A 24,916-nucleotide genomic window follows, 5' to 3' on the forward strand; every position below is an offset into this window, starting at 1 on the left:
GCATACCTGAGGCATCTGGCATATAGTAAGTGATCAATAAAGGCTAGTTTTTAGCAGCGGGACCAGAAGACAGATGCCCCCACAAGAAGATGTGTGTTCTACATGTTAGCTGAAGGGGCTCATCTTCCTCCCATTTTGAGGATTTGTCCCTGGGTCATTCTCATGCTGGTCCCTCTACCTGGCATGCCCCTCCCACCCTGTCTTGCGCAGTTGGCAGCTGCCAATGTGGGCGCCAACAGCCTGCTACTGAGCTTTCTGTCCAGGAACAATACAGAACGTCCTGGGCATGTTTGTAAATGTTACCTCATTTTTCTTCCAATAATCCTGCTGGTTACTTCTGTTTTCCAATGAGGCTCAGAGAGGTTAAGTGACCTTGCCAAGGTCACACAGTCAAGGCTGGAACCCTAACATCCCAGGCGTTGTCTCCCAGCCAAGCATTTGCAAAGTGTAAACACAGGAATGCCTTGGGGAGCTGAAGGTTGCTCCCTAGCTTGGTTGCCTTCAGCCACTGACTGAAGCTGTCAGGGCTGTCAGGGACAGTGGGCCTTTCCTGTCATCAGAGGAGAAAGGTGGCCACCTAGGGCCCAGACCAGTTGAGGCTTGCCAGCGGGATGCAGGTGAACAGGGAACAAATGAGGCCCAGCCAGAGACCTGGAGTGTTGTTACCTGAGGCTGACACCATGGATGCAGTCCTGGGTGCTGGGCCACACCTGGGACATCCCTGCAGCGGTGGCTCCAAGGGCTCCAGAAATAAGCTGTGTGACGCTGGGCAGAGGCAGTCCCTCTCTGGGCAGGTTCTGAGAGATCACTCTAGCTGCTGACTGGAGGCCAGATTAGAGGCAGTGAGGGCAGAGGCCTATAGGGAGCAGGGGGAGCCTTGGCCCAGACTAGCCTCCATCCCCGGAGACTTTAGAGGACTCAGAGGCAGGATCAAAGTCCCTGGGGACAGAGTCACTTGTGACTGCTCCCTTGGCTTGCCGAGGCTGGTGGTGGAGTGAAAGGAGCACTGCACAGGGAGTCTGCGCCTAACCCTGCCCCTCCCTGGGCCTGTGTCCCCATCTGCACAATGATGGGGCCCAACGAGGGGGACGCTGAATTCAGTGCTCTCGAGGTAGCACAGCGTGACAGCCCACAGCTGGGGCTCCAGAGCCAGGCTGCCTGGTTTCTAATATTGGCTGTGTGACATTTGACAAGTAACTAAGGCCCTCTGGGCCTCAGCTTCCACATCTGTAAAATGGGTGGGATGGTGACCCTAGCACCTACCTCGTAGAGTTACTACAAGGATTAAAGAGTGACTAATATGTAAAGCCTTTAGAACAGTGCCTGGCACAGTAAGTGCTCAGCCAATGTCAGCCACCTGCCCTTATTATTACTAGTAAAAGAGCAGTGTGTCTCTGTGAGCCTCCTCCTCAGGAGTCAGGCCGCAGCCTCAGCCTTATTTGGAGCCTGAGGGGTAATGGGAGGGGGAGCACCCTTCCTGCAACACTGACGGGCCAAGGCCAGCACTGCCCAGAGGAGTGATGGGGCCTGGGGCCTCCCCCACTTGCCCCAACAAACAACAGTGACACTCAGGGCCCAGCGGAGGGCTGGACCACTCCCCCTTGACACTTGGGGAAAGTGCCACGGGCCCCACATGGTGGCCCCAGGCTGTGGGTGCTGAGGTGCAGTGGGAGGTGCCCACCTCCCAGGCCCCGCCTTGTGGCGTCATGTCCTCCAGGCCTCGAACTGAGGAAAGGGGCTCCACAGGGTGGGGAGGGGCAGGGAAGAGCACAGAGGAGACCTAGGAAGAGGAGGCAGAGGCTGCTGAAAGCCATACCCCACCTCCAAGCCAGAGGGGCCAACAGCCCTAGTCCTTCCGCTGAGCAGGGCCATGGTGCTGCCCTGCTCTGAGGGCCCCGAGGGCCACCCCGCCTTCCCTGGGCTCTAGTCTTAGCTCGGCCCCATCTGACCAAAGGCCTGGGACACTCAGCCTCCCGGGTTCATTTCCCCATCAGCACAGTGAGGAGTTTGGCCTGGATGGTCACCACGGGCCCTCCCAGCTCCTAACACTTCAGGATGTCCCAGCGACCTGCGAAGATGCCCGGTCAACCACCCCTGGGCAGTGGGAGGTGGCACAGCCACCTGCTTGGCAGAAGGGGCCCACGGGGGTCTCCATCAGCTATTTCCCAGCAAGGCTGGCAGCCTACAGCAGGCAGGGGCCCTGGGCCATGCTGAGACTTTCTGCGGGTATAGCCAGGGGGTTCAGTGGTTATACACCTGGCGGGTGCTAGGGCTAGCCAGCTCTTGTTCAAATTTGGCTTCCCCCTCCCTGGCTGGGTGATCTCAACTAAGATATCTAAGCTCTGTGCACCTCAGTTTCCTCATCTGTAAAAGGGGAGGAAGAGGGCTGTTGTGGGGATTGAATGACTTCAGGTATGCTGCACCGTTCTTAACGACGGTGCCCAGCACACAGGCCACACTCAGTGGCAGGGTTAATTGTGGTTTCCACGCGGGGCTCAGCAGGGTTAGAGGAGCCACAAGGGTCTGGGTCCCTCGCCCACCCCACTTAGGGCAGAGGTAGGGGGGAGTTCGAGAGGGCGACCCTAAAGCTTTTTTCTGCAGCCTCATACTCCACACTCAGCTTCAGCGAGCAGCTGGGAGACCCCGACAGGCTTCTGCCTGCACCATTTCCTCTGCCAGGCACACCACCCCTAGTGCCAGCTCAGGTCCCAGGACAACACCCAGGTTGGGTTGGGATGCCCCACCCAGAGCCCTCCCCCACTCCCCCGACACGGGCCATATCCGGTCCTCACTGCCCGGTGACCATCTATCTGCTTCCCCTCCCTGGCCCCCTATCAGAGGCGGAGCCCAGCCATACTTGATGCCCCTTGACCGGCCTGGCATGAGCTAAGGCTGAGGCCCTTAGTGGGCAAAGGAACTTCCACCTGTGAGCAGGACAGAGGCTGCAGGCCCAGCCCCCTTCTCCCACCCCCTCCCTCAGCTTCCAGGCAGGTGTGAGTCAGAGAAAAGAGGCAGGAAGGGGGTTTGTAAACAGTCACGCTGTTGGCACGGCACTGGGTGACAGAGCATCAGTGGTCTCACTGGGTCCATAGCCCGGTCGGCCCCCGGGGTTGGGCTGAGGAGGCAGAGGGTTCCCTGGGATTTCACTGAGCAGGGTGGGTGGGGAATGGAGATGGCAGAGGTGGCCCTGGCACAGGCTTGAAAGTGGAGAAGTCTGAAGCCTCACCAGCGACCGCGGTGCTTGGCGTGGCTGGGTCCGGCGTGATGCTGGGGCCCGGAAGGCTCCTCCCGGAAGCCATCAAGTGCTCCCTGCCAGCCCACCCTGGCACTCGCTTCCTCCTAGGCAGCCTGACCCTCGCTGGGGCAGCCGCAGCCCAGGGGTCACCCTGGACCCATCAGTCTGATGACTTCCCTTGGCCCTACTAGATGCCTTCGTGTTTTCTTCAGCAACTCTGACTGCCAGGCCACGGGTCCATGCCCTCTGGGCCACGTTCCTCAAGCCGTGCTCCAGCTGGTCTGGGGCCTTCCACTCCCCACCGTGGGCAGGGCAGGCCTGGTCCCTGCCCTCCACCCACCGGCTGTGCCTCTGTTAGTGCAGCGAGGGCATGTCCGCCCTTAAAGGGCAGCTGCCCTCAGTGCTCAGGGTTCTACCAGGCTGTGTTCCTGCTGCTGCTTGAGATGCTTGGAGGTAAGCAAAGAACACCTCAGGCTGCAACGACACACCCACGGGGGCCACACGGATCCCAACACGTACTGCGGCTGTGTGTTTCAAAGACACGTGGGCAGGAACACACAAAGAACACGCGTGCACTGCTCGCACCGCATACGCATCCACAGGACAGCATTACAGACGGGCCACCCCTAGGCCACCCGCCACGTTCCCCTCCACCCTCGGACTCGGGCGCACGCACCAGGCGCGCACACGGTGGACGGGCTCCGGACGCACGATGGACAGCCAGGCCGGCCAGACAGACAGACGATGCTCGCCTACAGATGGGGGTCCTCGCGGCTGCACACGACGCCGGCGTCCTCCTGGTGGTCGCAGTTGTGGGAACCCAGGCCGGCGTGCGCGCACTCCAGCAGATTGCGTTCACTGCCTGTGCAGCGCACGTCGTCCAGCAGGATGGGCAGCGTGTGACCCTCGCCGAACTCGGCACGCTTGGCGGCCCGCACGGCGTACGCGAAGCCCAGCTGGCGGCACACGACGGCAGCGCCCTTGGTGTCCCAGGCGTCATCGCACACGGTGCCCCAGCGTCCGCCCGCGAACACCTCCACGCGCCCGCGGCCTGGACTCAGGCCCGCGGGCCGCACCAGGCGCACGGCGCCGTTCGAGGGCTCGGGGACCTTGGTGCCCAGCCGTCCCCGCCGCCGCCCGCCGCCCCGACGGCGCCCGGGCCGCGGGGTGGGTCGTGACGGCCGCAGGGTGGGCGCGAGCGGAGCGGTCGTGGGGCGGCTGCGGCGGGGAGCCTTGGTGGGCGCGGGCGCCGTGGGCCGCGGGGTGCTCTCCGTCGTCCGGATGAACTCTGCGCAGAGGAAGAGGCTGTGTTCGGAAGGACCCCGGCTGCCGCAGCCCAGCCCACGCGACCCCACCCCACCCCGGCTCTTCACCCCAGAATGCAGACCCCAGGGAAAGATGTCCTCGTTCTGCCCTCTACTCAGACCCTGAGGATGAGGTGCCCCAAGCGTGCTTCTTGGGTCACCCTGGCCCCACAAGATGCCCACCTGGAGCTGAATGCCAGGTGCTTCTGCAGCCCTTCTGCACACCCTTGCTGGCAGCTGCTTCGTGCCTCTGCTGCTGGGCCTCTCCCCACCCCCATCCCTCCTCCCCTTCTGGGAGTCCCCTGTCTGGCAGGGGAAGGACCCTCACACTGTGAATTCCTGAGCACAGTGGCAGGGAAAGGAGTGTCTGGGAGAGCTTCTCTGAGCAAATGACGCTTTCTGGCTGCAATCTCTGGTTTAAGGGTGAGGAAGCTGAGGACAGCTGATGGTGGGGGGGACGGGGGGGTGGAAACTGCAGTGGGTGGAGGGCAGGCCCGCAGGATGGGAACCAGCCTGCCCGGGGCCCCTCTGCTCAGGTGAAGCCCTCCCCTCCAGGCTCCCAAGGCTGCTGGTCCCCCTGCCCATCACAGGGGGGCTGGTTAGGAGCTCTCTAGGTGCGGGGCTGTGGTCCACACTGACCCCCACCCATTGACCCCTCCACGGGGACCTGGACTCATTAGGTGTCGGGGAGCTGCGGTGGGTGATTCCCTTTGTCCCTGCAGGACGTGGCCCTCACGCTTGGCCCAGGTCAGCCATAGGGCTAAACGTCACTCCACATCAGACACTCTGCCAGGCACTGCCTCCCTCAGGGGAGGTGGAAACCCCAAAGTGCTCGGTTACTATGGGCAGGGATCCCGGGGCCACCGGCCAGTCTCACTTGGAAAACCACTGAGATGCGGGCTGAGAAAGGGCCTGGATACAAGACCAGGTGCAGGCTGGGGCCAGAACATGGGCCAGACGCTCCCCCAACCTGCACCCCGGCCCCCACTCCACCCGCAGGGAAGGACTTCCAGCTCCCAGGGCTCTTGCTTCTCCGGCTGCCTTCACTACCCAGGCTGCCCTTCCCCGACCTCTGCAATGCACTTTCCTCTCCATCCAGGCTCAACCCTCAGCCTCCAGGACCTTCCCAACCCGCCCCCTCCACCCCCAGCTCTGCACTGCTCTGGGTCCCCATGGCGCCCAGCACAACTTCTGTCACGGGGCCTGGGACACTAAGTGACCCCTCTGTCTGCCCCAGCCAGGACCGGGCCTGGTCTGACTTCTTCTGTGGCCCCAGCATCCAGCACAGAGCGGGTAACTAACAGAAATGCAGAAACTGCTGAATGAGTGAATGGAAAACTCTGCCAAGGCCCCAGACCAACTGCAGCTGGAAGCAAATTCCCCAAACACCCAGCTTCCCCAGCCTTCCTCTTGCTGGCGGGGCACCCCTTCCTCAGGGCCGGGTACCCCCCCACCCACCCAACCTCCCCCTCTTCCTGCCCCCCACCCCAGTCTGCCAGCTGGAGCCCTGCTGGGCACACTCAGCCCACTGAAGTATTTCCTTTGGCCCACGGGGCGGTTTTGAAAATTGTGAACTAGTTGCCAATATTTTCAAATCGGGAGATTGTACAATAACAACCCAAGAAGGCAGGGACCATATCTGCTTGCTCAGCATTACAGCCCCAGTATGAAGCACATATATGTGGTGGATGGATGGATGGATGGATGGATGGATGGATGGATGGATGGTCTGCTTGTCTTGAGAACTGGAAGATCTGACAACACTGGCTCTCTCTCTGTTCCCACCTAGCTTGGACCCAGTGGAACAGCCCTCTCCTCGGGCCATACCCTCTTCAGATGGCCCCAGATCCCATGGGTGGTCATTGTGGCTTTGCCTGGCCCTCGGCTCATGAGGATTTGTACCCCTCTCTCCCCACCAAGCTCGTCAAAACAGAACCATCATGGAGCAGACCCAGCCCAAATGCTCCCCTAGGTGCCCTTGCACCTAGAATAACTCATTCCAATCTTGCTCACATATAGATATACCCTCTTGCTCTGTTCCTCCCGAGAACTCCGAGTGAACCTTGCCTGGGGCCAGCTATTTCTCCCTTTGCCATGCTCGTTGTGAGGCCTGCAGCCCCTGGGAGCCACCCACCGTGGCCTGGGTCTGGCAGACACTGCATGAGTGGAAGGGGGTTTAAGCAGTTCCACCCACTCCTAGTATCTCCTGTGTACGGGGCCCAGGACTGGGCATGGGGGCCAAGGAAGGGCATCCAGGCCCAGCTGGGAGCATCCACATCTGGAAGAGGGGCAGCGGGTGTGGGCTGCAGGAACTCCCACTGTGTCCCCAGCTTGGTGGACACTTACCTTCTTTGGGCACGAAGTGGATGAGGCGGCTCCGGACCTTCACCTGGGCGGGTTGGATCTGACACTTGCCGGGTGGTGCCCGTCTGCCGACACACAAGAGGTCGTGAGTCCCACCCTGGGAGCCCGCCCTGAGCATGTCCCTCCGACATCACCTGCCCCCTGAAGCCAGGCAGGAAGGGAAAGGGCCGGTGTGCGTTCAGGCCTGGCCACGTGTGGGTGGTAACAACAGTGGCCGCTTATGGAGCAGTGTCCCTGCTGCTCTACGCCTCCCAGACCCCAAGAGTCCAACCCCGGGACAGGAACCCCCCATAACGGACTGCCAAGTGCCCGCTCAGCCTCTGCCTGAAGAGCAGGAGGGCCGGTGGCCGCTTCTAATTCACAGCATGAAGCGTCCTTGGGATGTGATCAAATGTCACAGTCCTTCTCCCCAGCCTGCCGGTCCAACTCCTGTAACTGTCACCACAGCCCCATTCCTGCACTTTACCCTGGTCCCCATTCCCCACAGCCTCTGAGGAGGGTTTCTCTCTGCCCCTCTGGTTCTGGGATTTCTGGTGATACAGAATCAAAGGGAAAGGTTAAGTTGATCTAAAGAATAAAGTGGGGAGAGAGAGAAAGCCTCGGGGCTGGCAGCAGAGCTGAGGGCTCTGGGGGCCTTGGAGTGCGAGGCTGGAGAGGGCTGGGAGAGAACAGAGCCTGAGAAGGGTTGCCAGGGCTATGAATTGGGTCTCCTTGGACATCTTTGAGGGGCACAAGTAAGGAATGGAATCCCATTTTAATGAGCTTCTGGCCGTTGATCTGTGAGTCTTTGAATGGGACCGACCCTATTCTGGGACCAACCCACGTGGGTCCAAGACTTCAATGGGTCCCAAGAGCACGAGGGGAAAGCCCAAGGGCTGAAGCAGCCACGTGACCTGGGGTGGCTTTCAGACAGCCCTGGCAAAAGAGGGAAACCGAGGAGGGACGTGGGCCATTCCCCCCAGAGGCTGAAACACAGCCCAGCTCACACCCTTCTCCAAGCTGCAGAAAGCGTGGGTTTTCTGGCTGCTTTGAACTCCACATAATAGCCACACGCTTCAGACCGACCCAGCCGGGTTTTGTTCCTTAAGGAAATTACATAAAAATTTTTGTCTTGCCAAAGGGTAGGAGATACACCAAAAAATGCCACAGTGGTTATGTTTGGGTGGCAACGGATGACCCCACCGTACCCCCTCTGCTTCCCATTTCTTCATTTTCCAAATGTTCTGGAATGGCGCCCCTCTGCAATATGTTGTGGATGCACAAAATTACATGGATTCCAAAAGAGAAAAATGAAAAAAGGGATGAGAAGGGTCACGGAGGGAGGGAGGGAACGGGGGTCTAGCCCGTTGCTGGCTCCTCCCACCCACGAGACCTTGAGCAGAAATCCCTAAGCCTCGGGTTCCCTCTGTTGCGCGGGGGCCATGAGCCCAGAAGGATACTGCACAGACTAAAGGAAACAGTGGGTCTCAGGCAGCATCTGGCATCTGGCATGAATTAGGTGATATTTCCTTAGAGAAGCACTTTTTTTTCAAAAACTGGAAATAACCTAAATGTCCAAGGGATGGATCAGGCAATCATGGTGCAGTGACTCAACAGAAAATTACGCCGCCATCAAAAAGGAGCCTTCTGAGGGTAATGCTGCAACGTGGAAATGTTTATACAAAGTAAGGATAGACCTACAAAGAAAAATGCAAAGTTTGCCTGTGTTGCTCCACAACGACATAAATCCAAAGAGGGCCGAGACCTCGGGGAGAGGAAAGGAGCAAGCACTTATGTTTTTCTTGATAAATAGTTATGTCAGTAATTAATAGCTTTGTGCTGTCAACAAAAAAGTGTTGGTAAACAAGGAATGTCTGAGAAGCTGTCACAGACTAGAGGAAGCTAACAGGACATGATGACTAAATGCAGTGTGGGATTCTGTATGGGATCCCGGAGAAAAGGACACTAGGGAAAAACAAGAGACATCCTTTTGTTTTTAAAGTATGGAGTTACCTCAATTAAAAAAAAAAAAAAAGTGTGGCATTTAATGAATAGTAATGTACCAATATTGGTTCATTAATTGTGACAAATGTACCATGATAATGTAAGACGTTAATAATAGGGAAAACTGGGTGAGGGGTATATGGGAAACTCTGTACTATCTCTGCAACTTGTCTGTAAATCTAAAACTGTTCTAAACTTTAAAAAAAGAATTTAAAAAAGTGTGATGGTGGGGCCCATATTTATGGGCCCCCACTGGTATCTTTGGCGCCCTCCTAGCATGAATAGAACTGGACTTTGAGGCTGGCAGATCGGTTTTGAATCCTAGATCTGCCCCTCACCAGCAGTATGAACTTAGCTAGTCACTTCCACTCTCTGGGCCTCAGTTTTCTCATCTGAAAAATGGGCATATTAACCACAACCACCTTAAGGAGTGGTAGAGAGGGGAAATGAAGTAATGGAGGGGAGGGCTCCTGGCAGACAGTAGGAGCTGAGGCCATGATGTGGGTGGGGTGGGGGGGGACTCACCTGGAGGGGTCGATCATTTTGTAGACAACCCCACGTGCCACTGTGGCACTCGGCACGCCCGTTGACATGAAGTACAGCTCCCCTTGGACAAGAAACGAGGCAAGAAGTGAGAACACTGCCTGGAATACCATCCCGGCCAGCCCCACGGCCCCACCTCAGTTCTGAGGTGCACCCCAACCTCAGTGAGCCAGGAGGAGAGATGCTGCAGGTCAGTGTAACTCTCCAGTCCCCAGAACTGGAAACCGAGGCTGAGAAAGGCGTCCAGATGTGCCCAGGGGCCTCTGCAGCACAGCCTCCCGGGCTGCCGGCTGCTCTGCCCGGACCCTCCCAGGCTCTGACCTCTGGACTCTTGTCTCCTCCCTGGTGACCCAGCCCCACCCCTGGTCCCTGCCTGGGTTTCATGCCCAGGACCTCACACCTCTGAGCACCAATGGAGGTCCACAGCCCAGCTCCCCACTGACTGCTTACTGATGACTCAGTGTCCTCATCCCCAAAATGGGCCTGCCTCACAGGGCTGTTGTGAGGATGAAAAGAGCATATAGGAGATGCTCCATCAGTGTTAACTATTATTGCTGTTGTTACTGTCATCGTTGCCCAGGGTCCAGGTCCTGCCAAGTCCTTGGGGACACGGTCTCTCTCCACTGACCAGCAGGCACCTCCCAGGCAAGTAGCAGGGGCAGAAGAGTTCGTGCTTGGGGAGCCTCTAGTGTGAATCCCAGCCCCTGCACTTGGCTCCATGTGAGCTCCAGCAGCTCCGGGACAGCCCCACTCAGAGCCTCTGTTTGTAGAAATGGAATCATGAGCACCTGGTGCCACGGATGCTCTCAGGGAAACTGAGTTCTCTGCTCTCTCCCCACCCCCATCCTGCCCCCTGGCCCTTGTTGCCACAGGTACCCATGCCCAGGAATTAAGCTTCATTATTCTCAGCTTCCAGATGAGAAAACAGAGGCTCAGAGAGGTCAAGTGACTTGCCCAAAGTCACGCAACTGGTGAATGGTTAAGCAGGCCTGGAACTCAGAAACATCTGCTGTCCCCAAGCCCACACTAATGTAGGAGACGTGGTAGCTGGGAGGCCCAGACACAGGCCACACGTGGCTCAGTGTGATGGTTCAGCCATGCTAATACCTTCCGTCCTTGTAAGAGGCAGCGGAGAGCTCTCCCAAGGATGGGGGCGGGGGTGGTTTCCCCAAGGAGAGGCCAATACAGACAGTGAGAAGGGAGCTTGAAGGAAAGCATGTCCTTGGTGACTGGTGCAGTCAGGGAGGGCTGCATGAGGGAGGTGTTTGAGAATCAAGGCCCAGGAAACCTGGGGAATTCTGGAAGGGGAAGACACTTGAGAGGTGACCTGTGCAACTGGGGTAGACCAGCTGTGGTGGGGAGCTGGGGGCTGGGGAGGGCAGGATGCTGAGTGGTCAATGGCCCCTGACCTCCCTCCAGGAGCACCAGCCCTGCCTTGGCGGGCGGTGGGAGCGGGGGCGGGGAGCAAGTTGGTGGGGGGAGGAATAGGTCCACAAGGTGTGATGCACCCCGTGGGAGGGAGCAGGGCCCCTGGCAAGCAGGTCCCTGCTGGAGAGTCCATAGGCACAGCTATGAATTTGCATGTGGCTTTGAGCCTTAATTCCCTTTCTGGGCTTCTTTCTGGAGAGAAGCCCTTGGGAGCGGCCACTGTCTCCTCCCTGGCTGTGCAGCCCTCCTTGACCCTACGCTCCAGGCGCTGGAGCACCTTGGAGCTCCCCGCACATGCTGCTCCCTTGGCCTGGATGCCCTTCTCCATTGTCTGCCTTTGCCTGACCAAGCTTGAGCTTGAGGTCCTGCTCTGGGAGGCCTCCAGGGGCCAGGCCATGTCCAGTGCCCCCCACCCCACAACCAGGCAGGAAAAGTCAGCCTCAGTTTCCCCATCTGTAAAGTGACAGCATTGGACCGGGCGCACCCCAAGGCCCCATCCAGCCTTAATCTGCGGGAAGCTCCCAACCCCGTGCACGGGCAGGGAGCCCCCATGGCACTGCTAAGCCCTGCCCAGGGCCACACTACCCTCCTGGTGTCTGCGGTATGGACTGTCCCTGGAGGACACTGGGCCAGCAGAGGTCCTTGTTTTGCAATTTGCACGTGTCAGAAGATCAAGCAGAGAGGCAGAGGCCAGAGGGAGCTGGGAGAGGTTTGCTGGCATCAGCCCCCCAGGTCTCTGTGCCTTCCGGGGCCACCTGCCCAACTCACCAACATGCTACCCCTGGGCTGTCTGTCTTTGAGGGGCCTCCTCCTGGCTGTCCATCCCTTGGTGTCACTCAGAGGGCTGAGGAAGGGCCCCCTGGGAACTGCGCTTTCCAGGCCCTCCTCTGGGTCTGGGCTCTGGAGGGGGAGGAGGGCATCCCCCCCTTCCAAAACATGTTAACCCCCTAACGACCAAAAGAAATGGCTTTCAAGGGCCCAGTGGGCTCAGGGAGGGTGGTGGGGTCTGAGGCTGCCCTTTTGAAAATTTAGACTCTGACTGGTATCGGCTCAACAAAGGTTTCCCAGACTCAGGCCTGGGGGCTCTGGGCACTGGGCCCTGCAGGGGACACCTCTCGAAAGGCCCCTGGGAAGGCGTTGCCTAGTAACCTGGCCAAGCATCCACCAGGCCCCACTGGGGGCCCCTCAGCTTTTGTCCAGGGACAATCCGGGGCCAAGGACAAAGGCGGGATCCAGCCTCCATGGTCCTTCTTCCTCTCCCCTCCCCCTCTGTTCCTTGCATTGAAAACACGAGTGCCTGAATGGGGGACCCACCAACAGGCAAGAAAGCGGTGCCCACCACTTTCTGAAGACAATGCGGCTTCATTTATAGGCCCCGATACATTTGCCATCAGGAACCCAGGGAGCTGGTGGTCCCCAGGGAGGCACTCTCCCCCCCACCTGCCTGCATTTCCACCATCGCAGATCCTTTCCTGGTCCCATAACTGCCCTGGACTCTTACCTGTGGGGTCACGCTATCCCTCCTAGCAACCCTGCCCAGAGTGAGAGTTGGGGAAAGGGAAGGACGGGGACCATTGCTCCCATCTTCCAGATAAGGAAATGGAAGCTCAGATGAGTGATAACTGACACCGAAGCAAGGCTCAAGCCCTCTGAACACGTCACTCTCCAGCCAGAAGGTGATTTCAGGCCTGAGATGCCAGCCCTCGAATCCCAGGCCAGAAGGACCCATGGGGTGGGGCACAGTCCCAGGCATGGGCAGCCTGGATGGAGAGGCCTCAGGAGCGCTCACCGGCCTCGTCCTCCGCGAAGGAGATGATGTGCGGATAGTAGTTGTTGATGAGGCCCGGGAACGCACAGGTCTGGCCACGGCCCATGCAGATCTCATTGTACCGCCACTGGCCTGTCCCCAGGTTCTCTCGGAGGGACATCAGACGCCTGCAAAGGAGGATGGGCTGTGGGGTCATGCCTGGCCGGGTGCCCGAGGGAACACCACCCACCAGTCCATCCATCCAATCATCTATTATCCATGCAACCAGGACCATACATAACTTGCAGGGTCCAGTGCAAAGTGAGCATTCAGGGCCCCTTGTTCAAAAAGTACTAAAAATTTCAAGACAGTAACAGCAGAGCATTAAACCAAGCATGGGCGCTTCTGAGACGGAGCCCCATGTAAGCGCACAGGCTGCACAGCCATGAAGCCGGACTCACGTGCAGTCTTTACTGAACACCTGCTACGTACCAGGAGAAGCACAGGGGTGAACAAGACCAGCTTGGTTCCTGCCCCCTCAGCTCAACCCCACCTGCTGACCAGCAGGAGGCAGTCAGGAGCTGACTTCCAGTTCAGAAGCCTCCAAGGCTGGTGCCCAGGAGTTTCCACATACTTTGGAGCTGCCTCCGCTTCGGAGCATGAAATGGAGAATTTGACATCTTCAGAAAATGTTGATCTTGTCTCTTACTCCCTTCTATGCCTGTCAATCACCTATTGATACTTTCAGGCCCTGCTCGGTCATCCCCTCCTCTGGGAAGCCCTCCTGACTGCCCCTGTGCTGGGCTTCCCCAGCACTGCTCACAGGCTCTCTGAGGCCGGACTCGAGTGGACCGAGTGTGGGTCTGTCTCCCTGACTTGGGTACGAGGTACTCTTCAACTCTGTTGCTTTGGCCCTGGCACGAAGCCTGACCCAGCAGAGGGGTTTGGGAAATGTTGGCAAAATTCATTGAATTTCTGTGTTCAGGTGGCTTGGGCACTCCTGGGGGACGGCAGAAGGGAAAAAGGAGAATCGGGGTTAAAAAAAGGGGTTTCATCTGGACCCATTTTCCAGATGGGATAACTGAGTCCCAGAGGGAGACCCTAAGCTGGGAGAAGGACCCAGCAACCAGAGGCCCAGGTCAGGGTTCTCTGTCAGCTCCAGCTGTAGATGCACTGGCCACAAAGCCACCCTAGGTCAGCAGCCTGGAGGAGGTAAGAATTCTACCAGCCTCGGGCTTCCTTATTTCCTCTCCCGAGGGACCCAGTTCAGCTGCCCTTACATGGAGAGGCTAGGGTGGGAATAATTAAGAACTGGTGGTCCAGTGGTTAGAATTCCACGCTTCCACTGCAGGGGGCCCAGGTTCAATCCCTGGTCAGGGAACTAAGATCCTACAAGCTGCACCGTGTGGCAAAAAAACAAACAAACAAACAAAAAATTCATTTCACATGAGGCTGGAAGGGTCCAACAGATCCTTCCACCTTATTAAACAAGCAAACAAACAAACAAAACACAGAAATCGAGCACATTCTAGATTCTAAGTGCTGTATATGTATGAACAGGTCTCAAACAACCCTAGTAAGCAGGTACTATTATCATTTTGCAGATGAGGAAACTGAAGCACAGAGTGGTGAAGTAACTGGCTCAAGGTCACATGGCTAATAAGCGTGCCAGGCTTTGAACATAGGCCATCTCAGCTGTACTTTTAAACATCATGCCAGGTGTATAGCTTCCCTGGGCCTCTCTGGTCCTCAGTTTTCCCCTCTATACAACAGGAGAACGAGATGGTCATGAGTTTCCATAAGCTCCCCTGGGGAGAGAGGCTGACCCACAGCAGGCTTGGGAGGTATGTTCTACCCCCTCCGAAACCTGTTTGGGGTGTGACTCATCCCAACCCCTCTCCCACACACACACACACACACACCCTCTAGGGGCTCAGTGGGTGGAGGCAACACTGCCATAAAGCATGGGAATCCGGCAGCCAGGCTCCACGGGCCCCGCAGGCAGACCTCAGCTGGAGCCCCAGCTCCCCTCTCTCCAGCAGGGTGACCTCTCTGGCCAGTTGGTGCAACGGCAGGTCCTGGCTCCCAGGATCCAGATGGCCCCGGGGCTATCAAGGGTGTTGTACACTCCCCCACCTTTCACCTCTGCAGTCCCTGCCCCCTCAGAACTGGTGTCAGGCCACTTACCCGCTCATGAAGTCTCCGAAAATGTAGAGGCCGTTCAGGTTCGGGTACTCGCAGCCCCGGTAGACGTAGCCCCCAGTGACCGACTTGCCCAGTTTGTGCGGGTAGGCGAAAATCGGCAGCACATCATCTGCAGAGGCGGGAGAAGCTGGGGTGAGCCTGCAGCCGGTTCCCAACAAGGCTTCTTGGGTGGTCCTGAGTCTTACGGGGGAGGGGGGGGCAAGGGGGGGGAGGTTCCCAAGAGGGCCCGAGATGGGGCCCCAGTCAACCAGAAAGGGTGGTGTTTCAAGTTTGTAAAGCGGGGGTGGGGGGGTGGGGGTGGTGGGCGAGGGCATGGGTTTGCGCGGGCAAGGAAGTCCCGGACGGGGGCGCGGTTGGCCACGAAGGGAGGCGCGGGCGCACAGCCGTGGAGTGGGGGGCAGATCCGGGGAGACAGGTCCTCGAGGGCGCGGGGGGGCGGGGGGCGGTCACCGAGGGAGGTGTTGGCACACAGCTTGCGGTCGTAGCACTCGAAGCCCTCGCGGGCGCGCCAGCCGTAGTTGCGGCCGCGCTCCACCAGGTCCACCTCCTCGAACTTGTTCTGGCCCACGTCACCGCAGAAGAGGCGCCCGCGGCCCGCGCCCGACGCCGGGTCGCCGCGGTCGAAGGAGCAGCGCCACATGTTGCGCACCCCGAGGGCGTAGACCTCCGGCCGCGCGGCGGGGTCGCCCACGAATGGGTTGTCGGACGGGATGCGGTAGAGCGGGCCGCGCTCGTTGCGGTCCACGTCGATGCGCAGCACCTTGCCCAGCAGCGCCGACCTGCGGGCCGGGTGAGAGAAGGAGCCGGCTCGGGGTCTCCCCGCGCCAGCGGCTCGGGCACCGCGGGGCAGGTGCGGGGATAGGGGTGCCGGGGCCCGGGGCCCACGGCCAACCCAGGTGCAAGGAGAGCCTCGGCTGTGCGGCCAGAGACCCCGGGTTCACGTCCTCCTCAGCCACTTGCCAGCTGGGTAACCTCATTCATTCATTCGACATTTATCGGGCACCTTACCAAGTGCCAGGCCTTGTCCTAAGTATTGGACATACATACCATCTATTGCTTTGTTTCATCCTCACAACGAATCTTTTAGGTAGGTGGGTGCTATTGTGATCCCCGTTTTACAGATGGGGCAGCTGAGCTCCGAAAGGTCATAAAACATCCCCAGTTGCCACACCCCCGGTAAATGATAGGAGTGGGATCCAGCCTAGGCAGCCTGGCTGCAGAAATCCAAGCTCTTTACCACACTTTCTAATCTCCCCGGACCTTGGTGTCCTCCACTGTGATATTAGGTGGTCCCTCTCTTTCCTGCCTACTCACAGGGTTGTGCTGCAGGGTGAAAATGATACCAGAAAAATTACTCCTATTTACAGCTTTCTTACAGCACCTAGCACAGTGAGTGGCATGTAGCAGGTGCTCATGAAGTGTTTGCTGAGTGAATGAATGAATACCTGCAATCAAAGTCAAGTGCCCCACACAAGAGTACAGGTCAGGGCAGGGAGAGGGGAGAGAGAGCACCTCAGATCTTAGCAGGAAACGGGAGGCTGGGGTACTTGCCATCTCTCTCATACACCCCCAGTGCCATCGCAGCATGTCAGAGAGCCAAACAGGCCTCAGAAGCAGTTTAATTCACCCCACACTCCACACACACCACCCTGATCTCAAAGATGAGGCAACCCACGTTCTGAGAGGGGGACAACTTGACAGATCCCTCAGGCAGCTCTGGACTGGAAGTGAGGTCACTCCTTGGCACCATGCAACATCAGCTTCCGGAGCCCTTGGAGCGAGGAGACCTCAGGATGTGCCCTCCAGAGCCACGCAGAACAGGGTGCAGCCCTAACCTCCATGCAGCCACTGGGGGTGAGCAGCTTTTGGGTCTCATTCATTGCATAACAAAAGTGACACATGATGGAACCTGCAACGTGCTTAAAGATGTACGCCCTCTTCATCTGTGATTTTTTGATGCTCTTACTTACTGCGTGGTTTTCCCCTAGCTGTTAGCATTTTGGTGCACTCCCTTTGGCTTGCTTTTCAAGGCAGGACTGGCCGGTCCGCCCATTTGATGCAACTGTGTACCCCATCATTCTCACATAGCATCAGCACCCAAGCATTTCCCTCATCATTAAAGATACCTCACAAGTATTCTCTTTCATGATGATAAAACGGTCTCCCCCAGTAGATGCCCCACAGTTAATCCCCTATTGTGGACTTCTAGGTTTTGCCCCAGCGAGTTCCTCTCATACATTCCAGTCTGCTCAGCACCAAGCTACAGATTACTCCCTGGAGCCCATAAACCACGCACCAAGCTTTGATATATAAGTGGGCAAAACTCATAACAGCAAAATAATGTTTTAAGTCCTGTCCAATTATCCACAAATCCTTAATTTCTATTTTCTCAACTTCATCTCTAAATACATCCCAAACATGAGAAAGCTGCAATGATTCTTACACTGTCACGTATGAAAGCACAAGTCACAAATTGGGAGCACTTTAATTACTGTAATCAACATCATACTCGCTATTTTTACTTTCTGGGCTGAGGAAGGTTTTGTGATTTTGACTAAGAGAATGGAAGAGGCTGCCCTGAGACTCCTGGATATCCTCATCTATATGCACGAGACTCGTGTGTGTGTGTGTGTGTGTGTGTATGTGTGTGGTGTGTGCGTGTGTTTGTGTGTAAGGAGGGGAATGGTGGCAGGCCATCTACTCAAGTCCAGAAGTGAGGAACTGAGAGCAAGACTATGCCTCAATTTCTGGGCCATCTTGGGTGACCCTTGGGGCAGAAAATCCACATGCCCACCCATACAGCCCTGCTCCAACCAGCTCACACTCCCCATTAGGTCTGGAAAACACCCTTTTCCTTCCTCTGGCTCCAGCTGGGCTGGGCAGACTTCAGAGAAAATCTGATCTTCCCAGAGGCTCTGTGATGTCACCTCTCAGGTACCCATGACAACGTGATCACCTTTATTCTTCATGACTAGATTATTATTATTATTCTCCCCATGGGGATTCTTCTTCTTCTTCTCTAACTGATGAGAGGAAGTGACTGGGTTCCCCACCTGGCTAGCTGCAGACTGAGCTGGGGTCCAAAGCCCTTTCTACTACCCTACACTTCGTGGCCGAGGAAGTAACCCCCACTCCAGGATAGTATGTAAACTAGGAGTATGTAAAACAACCCACCAGCCAACCAAATCAGAACATACTTGTTTTGGGCATTTCCAAACTTTCCAAAGGGGTCTCCAGCCATCCCGCCATCTCCAGTAAAGATGTAGAGGTACCCATCATCCCCAAAGAGCAGCTGGCCCCCATTATGGTTCGAGGCTGGTTCTTCGATCTCCAGGATTATCCTAAAAGAAGATAAACACCCCGCCCCCCCAAAAAAAACCTCAGCCAAAACACAAAACAAGATCACAGCAATAAAACCTCCTCTCTCCTGGATGCCATTTCATAGTTGGAAAGACTTTTCAGATCCTTTGTAGCAGGTGATTTTTATAAGGATCTGGCAGGCTGGGCAGGAATAATTCACACCATTGTGCCAATGAGAACCGAGAGGCTCAGAGAGGTTGAGCAACTTGCCCAAGGTCACACAGCCCATAGATAGCAGAGCTGGGACTAGAACTCAGGACTTCCAGTTCTGGTCTAGCGCTTTTTCCACTCTCCCCACAGCTAGCACCTGCCCTGTTAGGATCGAGCGAGACTGTTGACCCAATCACTGGCACAACTGGCTCTTCATCATAGCTACCCACACGCCAGCCACTTAAGCCGAGCACTTCTGACACACTCTCTCATTGATTATGTGCTGCAGCTTCTAAGGAGGTGGGCTGGATGGTGTGGGTTGTGCTCAGTCACACGCACTCCTCAGCAACCTCCTTTACTGCCAGGGCGGGAACCTTCCACCATACTGCCAGCCAGCTGGCTTCCGGTTAGGGGCTTGCCAATGGAGGAGGGAAGGCAAGGAGAAGGGAGGGGCCACATTTCCCTAGTTTCTGGTGCTGCCTCCAGAAGCGGTGGTTGCAGGAAGGGCAACAGTGGCTGGCAAATATGGACTCCTGGGTTTCCACCCAGACATCTGGATACCAGGAGGGGCAAAACTCAGCAGCACAAAGACGCTTTTGCCTTTTGTTCCTCTAGCTTCTCACAGGAACTCATCTTTAGGTAACCTGACCATCCCCTTTTCCTTCTCCATCCCTCCCAATCCCTTTGTAGCCAACTCCCTGTACTAAATTCCCTCTGATCGAAATGCTTAGGCTGGTTTAGGTTTTCCAGGATTGGTGACTGACTTGCCAAGCCCTTATTAATACAGATGAGAAACCTGAGATACAGAAATGTCAAGCAACTTGAACCCAGGACTTTGGACCTTCAGAGCCAAGACCAGAAGCCTTTCTATCGTGAGGCCAACACACACGACTTGGTAAGTCATACACAACCCCAAACTCCAGGTCCTCCATGGAGAGGACAGCTCCGACTGTCGGTCATCCATCTCCCATTGGGGTCTCAGCCCTGAGAACAGAGACTGACAGCTGACTCAGGCAAGGATGATCACTCACTCCTGGCTCTGCCCTGAGCCAGCTGTGACTACTTCTGCCCCTGCAAGAGCCAATTTCTAGGCTTGTACTTGTGAGGTCCCCGTAGAGCCTTTGCTGAACCCTAACTCTGCAATATATTCATCTGTTTATTTTGTGTTCCACCTTCAGTCTTCATCAGGAATCAATTTTTAAAAGTCACCATTGAAGACACATCCACTCTGTCCCTCTCTCTCCCCTCTGTGAGATCCATGTGATAAACTTGACCTCTCTTGGAGAATTGGTTGTGCAGCCTCATATAAGTTAATGAGAATTATGTTTTCTCCTTTTGCCCTGGCTGCCAGGAAGCTCACAGGCAAAATCTACTTTAGACCTCACATTAGCCAGCATATTTAACTCCTTCTTTTTATACGTTCAATGTCAAGAGTTTACAATTTTATTGAATGCATGATGTGCTATTATTTGTCTATTTGCCCTCAGATCAGTCCTGGTCCTCCCCTTACATGCTCCTCTACTTCAGGGGGCCAGCTCCTGAAAACTACATTTCCCATGCTCCTCGGCTACGTGGCCTCCAGCTAGGTTCAGCCAGTGGAAGGCATTAGCCAGAGACTGGAGGGCGGGGAGTGGGGAGTAGCGGGTGGAGAGGCAGCGGTATTTCTCCCTCTCTCTCTCTCTGTCTGTTTCAGGCAGTGTCTTGGCAGTCCCTGCACCTCCTACCTGGCTCCAGCTCCCCCAACCCAGGTCCACCATGGTTCCAGCTTCCACCAAGTGGCCCCAGCTCAGGGGCTCCAGTAACCCCACTTCTCACAGCCCAAGAGACAGAGGCAGCTCCCTCCGGTTGTTAAACTCAGAGTTGCCTCCCTTCTTCCCCAGGTTGCTCTTTCATCATTTCCAACACCTGAGGAACTAATTCCCAGTATCAAATTCTGCCTATTTGAGTGACCTGGTACAGGATTTATTTTCCCATTGGAGACAGATTATGTATGCCCTTCTTGCCAGGCTAGGTCAAACCTGTTTTGAAAACAGCTGGGGCATAACTAATACCCAGAGAGCAGGCTGGGAGTTGAGAGAAGCAGAGGCCTGGAGGCAAGGAACGGATAAACCTGTTGGGGGAGGGTGGGGAGGAGAGCAATCTGCCTGGGGGGCAGAGGGTCCAGGTGAGAAATAGGAGGTGGGGCCAGGTGAGACTGGGGCCTTGGGGCCATAGTGCCCTGCTAGGAGCAGTGGGTTGGGCCTGGGAGGGAGGCAGACAGACCAGGGTTCCAGCTCTGACACTTCCTAGCTGTGTGACCTAACAGTCCCGTCACCTCTCTGAGCCTCCACTTCCTCATCTGTAAAATGGGGCTGTATGAGAGCCAAATGAAATGCACCATCTAAAGTACCTGATGGAGGAGTTGGGCATGAGCCGGTGATGTCTGTTTGGCAACTGCCCCTCCCCTGACCCCAGAACATGGGGTTCGGCCCCCTCACCAAGCGTGACATTCAAAATATTTCACAACTCTTGAGGGGCACAACTCCAGCTGGCCGTATGTGGTCACGCCAGTGCTCATCCGTGCTTGCGGCCCCGCCCCTCCCGCCTGGTCTCCCGGGGAACCACCTCTCCGAGTCGTGGTCCACAGCGTTCACGTCATCCTCTGAGACCCTGAACTCGCTGATGCGTATCCACTCGTGGAAGCCCACACCTACTGAGTAGTAGACGTAGAGCTTGCCATTGTGCCGGAAGCCGGGGTGGAAGGCGAGGCCCAGGAAGCCCCGCTCGTCGCCCTCCCAGGGCGATGTGAGCACGGCCCGGCTGATGTTCAGGAAGGGCTTCTCCAGCCGTGAGCGGTCGGGCAGGTAGACCCACACCAGCCCCAGCTGCTCGGCCACGAAGAAGCGGTGGGAGCCGTCCCGGGCGTGGACCATGGCCACGGGGTTGCGCAGCCCATTGGCCACCTCCTCCAGGCATAGCTGCAGGCAGCCCATGGCGTCGGCCACCACACGGCCCAGGTTGGAGTTGAGGTTCTCATTGACCAGCAGGCGCGGGAAGCAGTAGTCTGTGTCGTCCAGCGACAGGTAGCGGCAGAACTTGGCGCGGTTGCCCTCCAGCGTCCAGAGCTCGCGGTCGGGCGACAGGTGGTGGAAGAGGCCCCGGCACGACCGCCACAGGTCCAGGCAGTAGTCCTCGCAGAGCCCGGGCACGGTCCTCAGGGGCGTGGACGGATCCTCCGCGTCGTAGAGGTGGGCCGCATACGGCGAGCATTCCTGCACAGACAGGGATGGCTCAGGGATGCTCTGGGGTGGTCTTACCAGCTGTGTGACCTCGGGCAGCTCACCCCACCTCCTAGAACCTCAGTCTGCTGATCTGTAAAATGGGAGGATGCCATCTGTCCATTACCACCAACTGTCTCAACTACAGCAGCGGCTACACGGGGCCTGTATCTCCTCGCCTTCATTCCTTCTCTCTAGCCTTGATGCTTCTGTTAGAATAACCACACTATTACTACTACTACTAACATCAGCATCAGGAGCTACTCTTAAGCACCTACTGTGTGCCAGAAAGGATCTGAGGCATTTTTATACACTTTCTCTTTTAATATGCTGCCTCCGCCCTATACCTCCATGATTCACACCACTTTTAAAATTTTTTAAATTAATTCACTTTTTTGGCCACACCACATGGCACACGGGATGTTAGCTCCCCGACCAGGGATCGAACCTGCATCTCTTGCATAGGAAGCACGGCGTCTTAACCACTGGACCACCAGGGAATTCCCTCACTCCACTCTTTTTAGATCCCTACTCAAGGGGCACCTCCAGGAAGTCTTCCCTGACCACCCAGCCATCACCCCCATTCCCTCCTGGCCTCTGACTCGGCTTAAAAAACAAAAAACCAAAATCTTAACATTCCCTGATATTATTATAAAATCAGCGTGTTTACATGTTTATTGTCTGTCTTCCTCAGAACCTGAATTCCACGAGGGCAGGAATTTTGCCTGTCTTGGGCACTGCCGTACCCCGGAGCCTGAGACCATGTGCAGCACATACGAGGCCCACAGTGAATACTAGGGATTGCGCCGAGCACTGACCCACCCTGACCAGCCCTTAACGAGGAATAAGGGCTCCTCCCTCCATTATTCATTTAATCATCACAAGGGCCCATGAAGGGGGGCTTCCCTGGTGGCGCAGTGGTTAAGAATCCGCCTGCCAATGCAGGGGACGTGGGTTCGAGCCCTGGTCCGGGAAGATCTCACATGCCGCGGAGCAACTAAGCCCGTGCGCCACAACTACTGAGGCCCGCGTGCCTAGAGCCCGTGCTCCTCAACAAGAGAAGCCACCGCAATGAGAAGCCCACGCACCGCAACAAAGAGTAGCCCCCCCCTCACCGCAACTAGAGAAAGCCACGTGCAGCAACAAAGACGCAATGCAGCCAAAAGTAAATAATAAATTAATTAATAAAAAAAAAAAAGAAAGAGCCCATGAGGGTGAGAGTGCTACAGACGGGGAGACCCAGGTGCGGGCCCCCCAGTGTCACCCAGCGCCATCGGTCAGCATGGAGGATCTGGGTTTGGTCTCAGGCCAACCCCATCCTCCCAGCACCGGGGAGGCTGGTGCATGTACACGTGTGAGTGCGTTGATTACGTTCATGCCCACATGTCCCCCTGACCACCGGGACCCCCTTCCTCCATCCCTTAGTCACCTTGGGCTCAGCCCCTCCCAGGCAGGGCCCTGGGGCTGTCCTCTGCTGCCAGAGCTGCTATTCTGTGAGATAAGTCAATCAGGAACCCCCCGGCCCCCGGGCACCTCTTCAGACCTTCTTGACCTCACTGGTCTTGGGATCTAACTTCACAGGGTAAAACCCAACAGCCGTGGCTCACCCCTCACCTCCCACCGAGGGCATCCCCATTGATGAGACGCTTGGGACCCCACTCATCTCCCACGTGGGCCCCATCCGGAATGTGGGGGAGTTAATGCCTGATGTGGCAGACCTTTGACCCCTGGGAGAAGGGAACTGACGGATAACTGGCTCTGCCCTCCTCCTCCCCCCGCCTCCCCAGGACAGTCCTGATTCACAGTTTGTGTGGTTTCTTGGAACCACAGTCTTGCCAGTTCAAGCATCAGTCACGTTTGGCAGCAGCCGACTCGCAACTGCATCCCTGACTGGGCTCCCACTCTGCTCCTTGTCACTTCCGCTTACAGCGTCCTCTCACCCTAATAAGGGGAAGAGCCATGAGCTTTGCCCCAGGTTCTGCTTTCTGGGAACCCAGGCAGTGGCAACAAATGTGACCAGGCCTCTCCCAGCTTCAGGCTCCAGCGCCCACCACCTGAGAGCTGAGAGCTGAGAGCCCCCCAGAGCAGAGGCCTTAGCACCCCAGGCTCTCTAAGGGACTCCCTCGGTTAGAGCCTCTGACCTGAGCATATGTAACTATTTATGTGCCTGATACCCCCCGCTCACCCCCTGCGTGAGCTCACCAGGCCAAGGCCTGGTCTGACTCAGCCCTGGGCCCCCGAGGCGTCAGGGGATGCTCTTCCCGCAGCAGGGGAGGTGCAGACAGGCACACGCTCCCCCCTCACAGGCAGGGCCAGGCTGGGTTCCAACAGGAGGCCCTCAGGGGCAGCAGGTGGCAGGCTGCCCTCCTGACTGTGTTCTCAGGCTCCTGGCCAGGGGCCCGTACCCTCCCTTTACACGACTGTGGCTTTTGGTCACACCACGGCCTGTCCTCCTGGCCCAACTACTGCTACTGTGGGCCTGAGGGCCACTTGGTGACGTGCTTGTGGGTCTGGTCAGTACTGCCCAGGCCCAGACAGGGAGAGCGTTTTCACATGTTCCAGACGGCCAGGCCCTGGCCTCTGTGTAGTGCCACCTCTCCCACGGTTCCCCTGGAGCCTCCTGTGACCCAGCCAGCAGCCGTGGGTGGACCAGGGAGGGTCTGTGTGCACACACGCCTCATTTAGTCATTGCGAGGTAGGGTCATTGTGATTTCTACTGTATAGATGAGAACCTGAGGCTTAAAGGAGGCCAGGCGCCAAGAAGTGGCCAAGCCAAGGCTCAGACCCAGGCCTCATGATGCCCAGACCAGGGCTTTTCTCAGATTACTCAGCAGAGTTTCATTCATCAAGTGTTTACTGGGTACCGACTCTGTGCCAGGCACTGTCCTCGGCTCCAGAGACACAGTGGGGAGCAAAACAGACTTCTGGAAGCCAGTCTGAGTGCCCTCCACTCATCAAGACCCCACCCGGAACTGGAGACGGAGCAGGGAGGGCCTCCAGGGAGTCAGGCTGGAATTCCAGCAGCCGTGCATCAAGCCACCGGGTCCGGCCAACCCTTACTCATGACCCATGCACTCTTACTTACACACAATACAAACCTGGTGCCCAGGCCTGGGTAGTCCAGAGCAGGAAATGACAAGAGGGTGCAGCGGTCGCTGCTCGCAAGGAGTTCAATCGGCAACTAGCCTCACAGTGGTCGGTGAGGGGGAGGCAGCAGAAAACCCATGGAAAACCAACCCAGTATCACATTGCTTAGCTGCCTGGGCCTTTCAGCACAGGCGCAAACAGCCTGCCCACATTATCGCCCCGAGGTTGCCAATGTGCCGTTGCTGACACTCAA

At 57.0% G+C, this 24,916-nt stretch overlaps 1 protein-coding gene across 3 annotated transcripts in view; it reads right to left on the minus strand.

Annotated features, from left to right (window-relative positions):
- HHIPL1 (HHIP like 1) overlaps positions 1–24,916 on the minus strand; it is a 29,168-nt gene that overhangs the window by 457 nt on the left and 3,795 nt on the right. Inside the window, exons 2-10 of one of the 3 annotated variants that reach the window (XR_014243360.1) lie at positions 20,924–21,570; positions 18,007–18,150; positions 15,260–15,588; positions 14,792–14,918; positions 12,647–12,792; positions 9,412–9,493; positions 6,886–6,968; positions 3,912–4,523; positions 667–821 (exon numbers count right to left, since the gene is read on the minus strand). Coding sequence is in view for 1 of the 3 variants with exons in the window: in XM_082387719.1 (XP_082243845.1) it covers positions 3,988–4,523; positions 6,886–6,968; positions 9,412–9,493; positions 12,647–12,792; positions 14,792–14,918; positions 15,260–15,588; positions 18,007–18,150; positions 20,924–21,570 (2,094 nt within the window). In the remaining 2 variants the exon portion in view is untranslated. Of the gene's footprint in view, positions 1–666; positions 822–3,019; positions 4,524–6,885; positions 6,969–9,411; positions 9,494–12,646; positions 12,793–14,791; positions 14,919–15,259; positions 15,589–18,006; positions 18,151–20,923; positions 21,571–24,916 lie in introns of those variants that run through there. The other 2 variants (XR_014243361.1, XM_082387719.1) reach the window with 2 other exon arrangements.

This window comes from Balaenoptera borealis, assembly GCF_965194805.1.
Source record: "Balaenoptera borealis genome assembly, chromosome: 3".
NCBI lineage: Eukaryota > Metazoa > Chordata > Mammalia > Artiodactyla > Balaenopteridae > Balaenoptera > Balaenoptera borealis.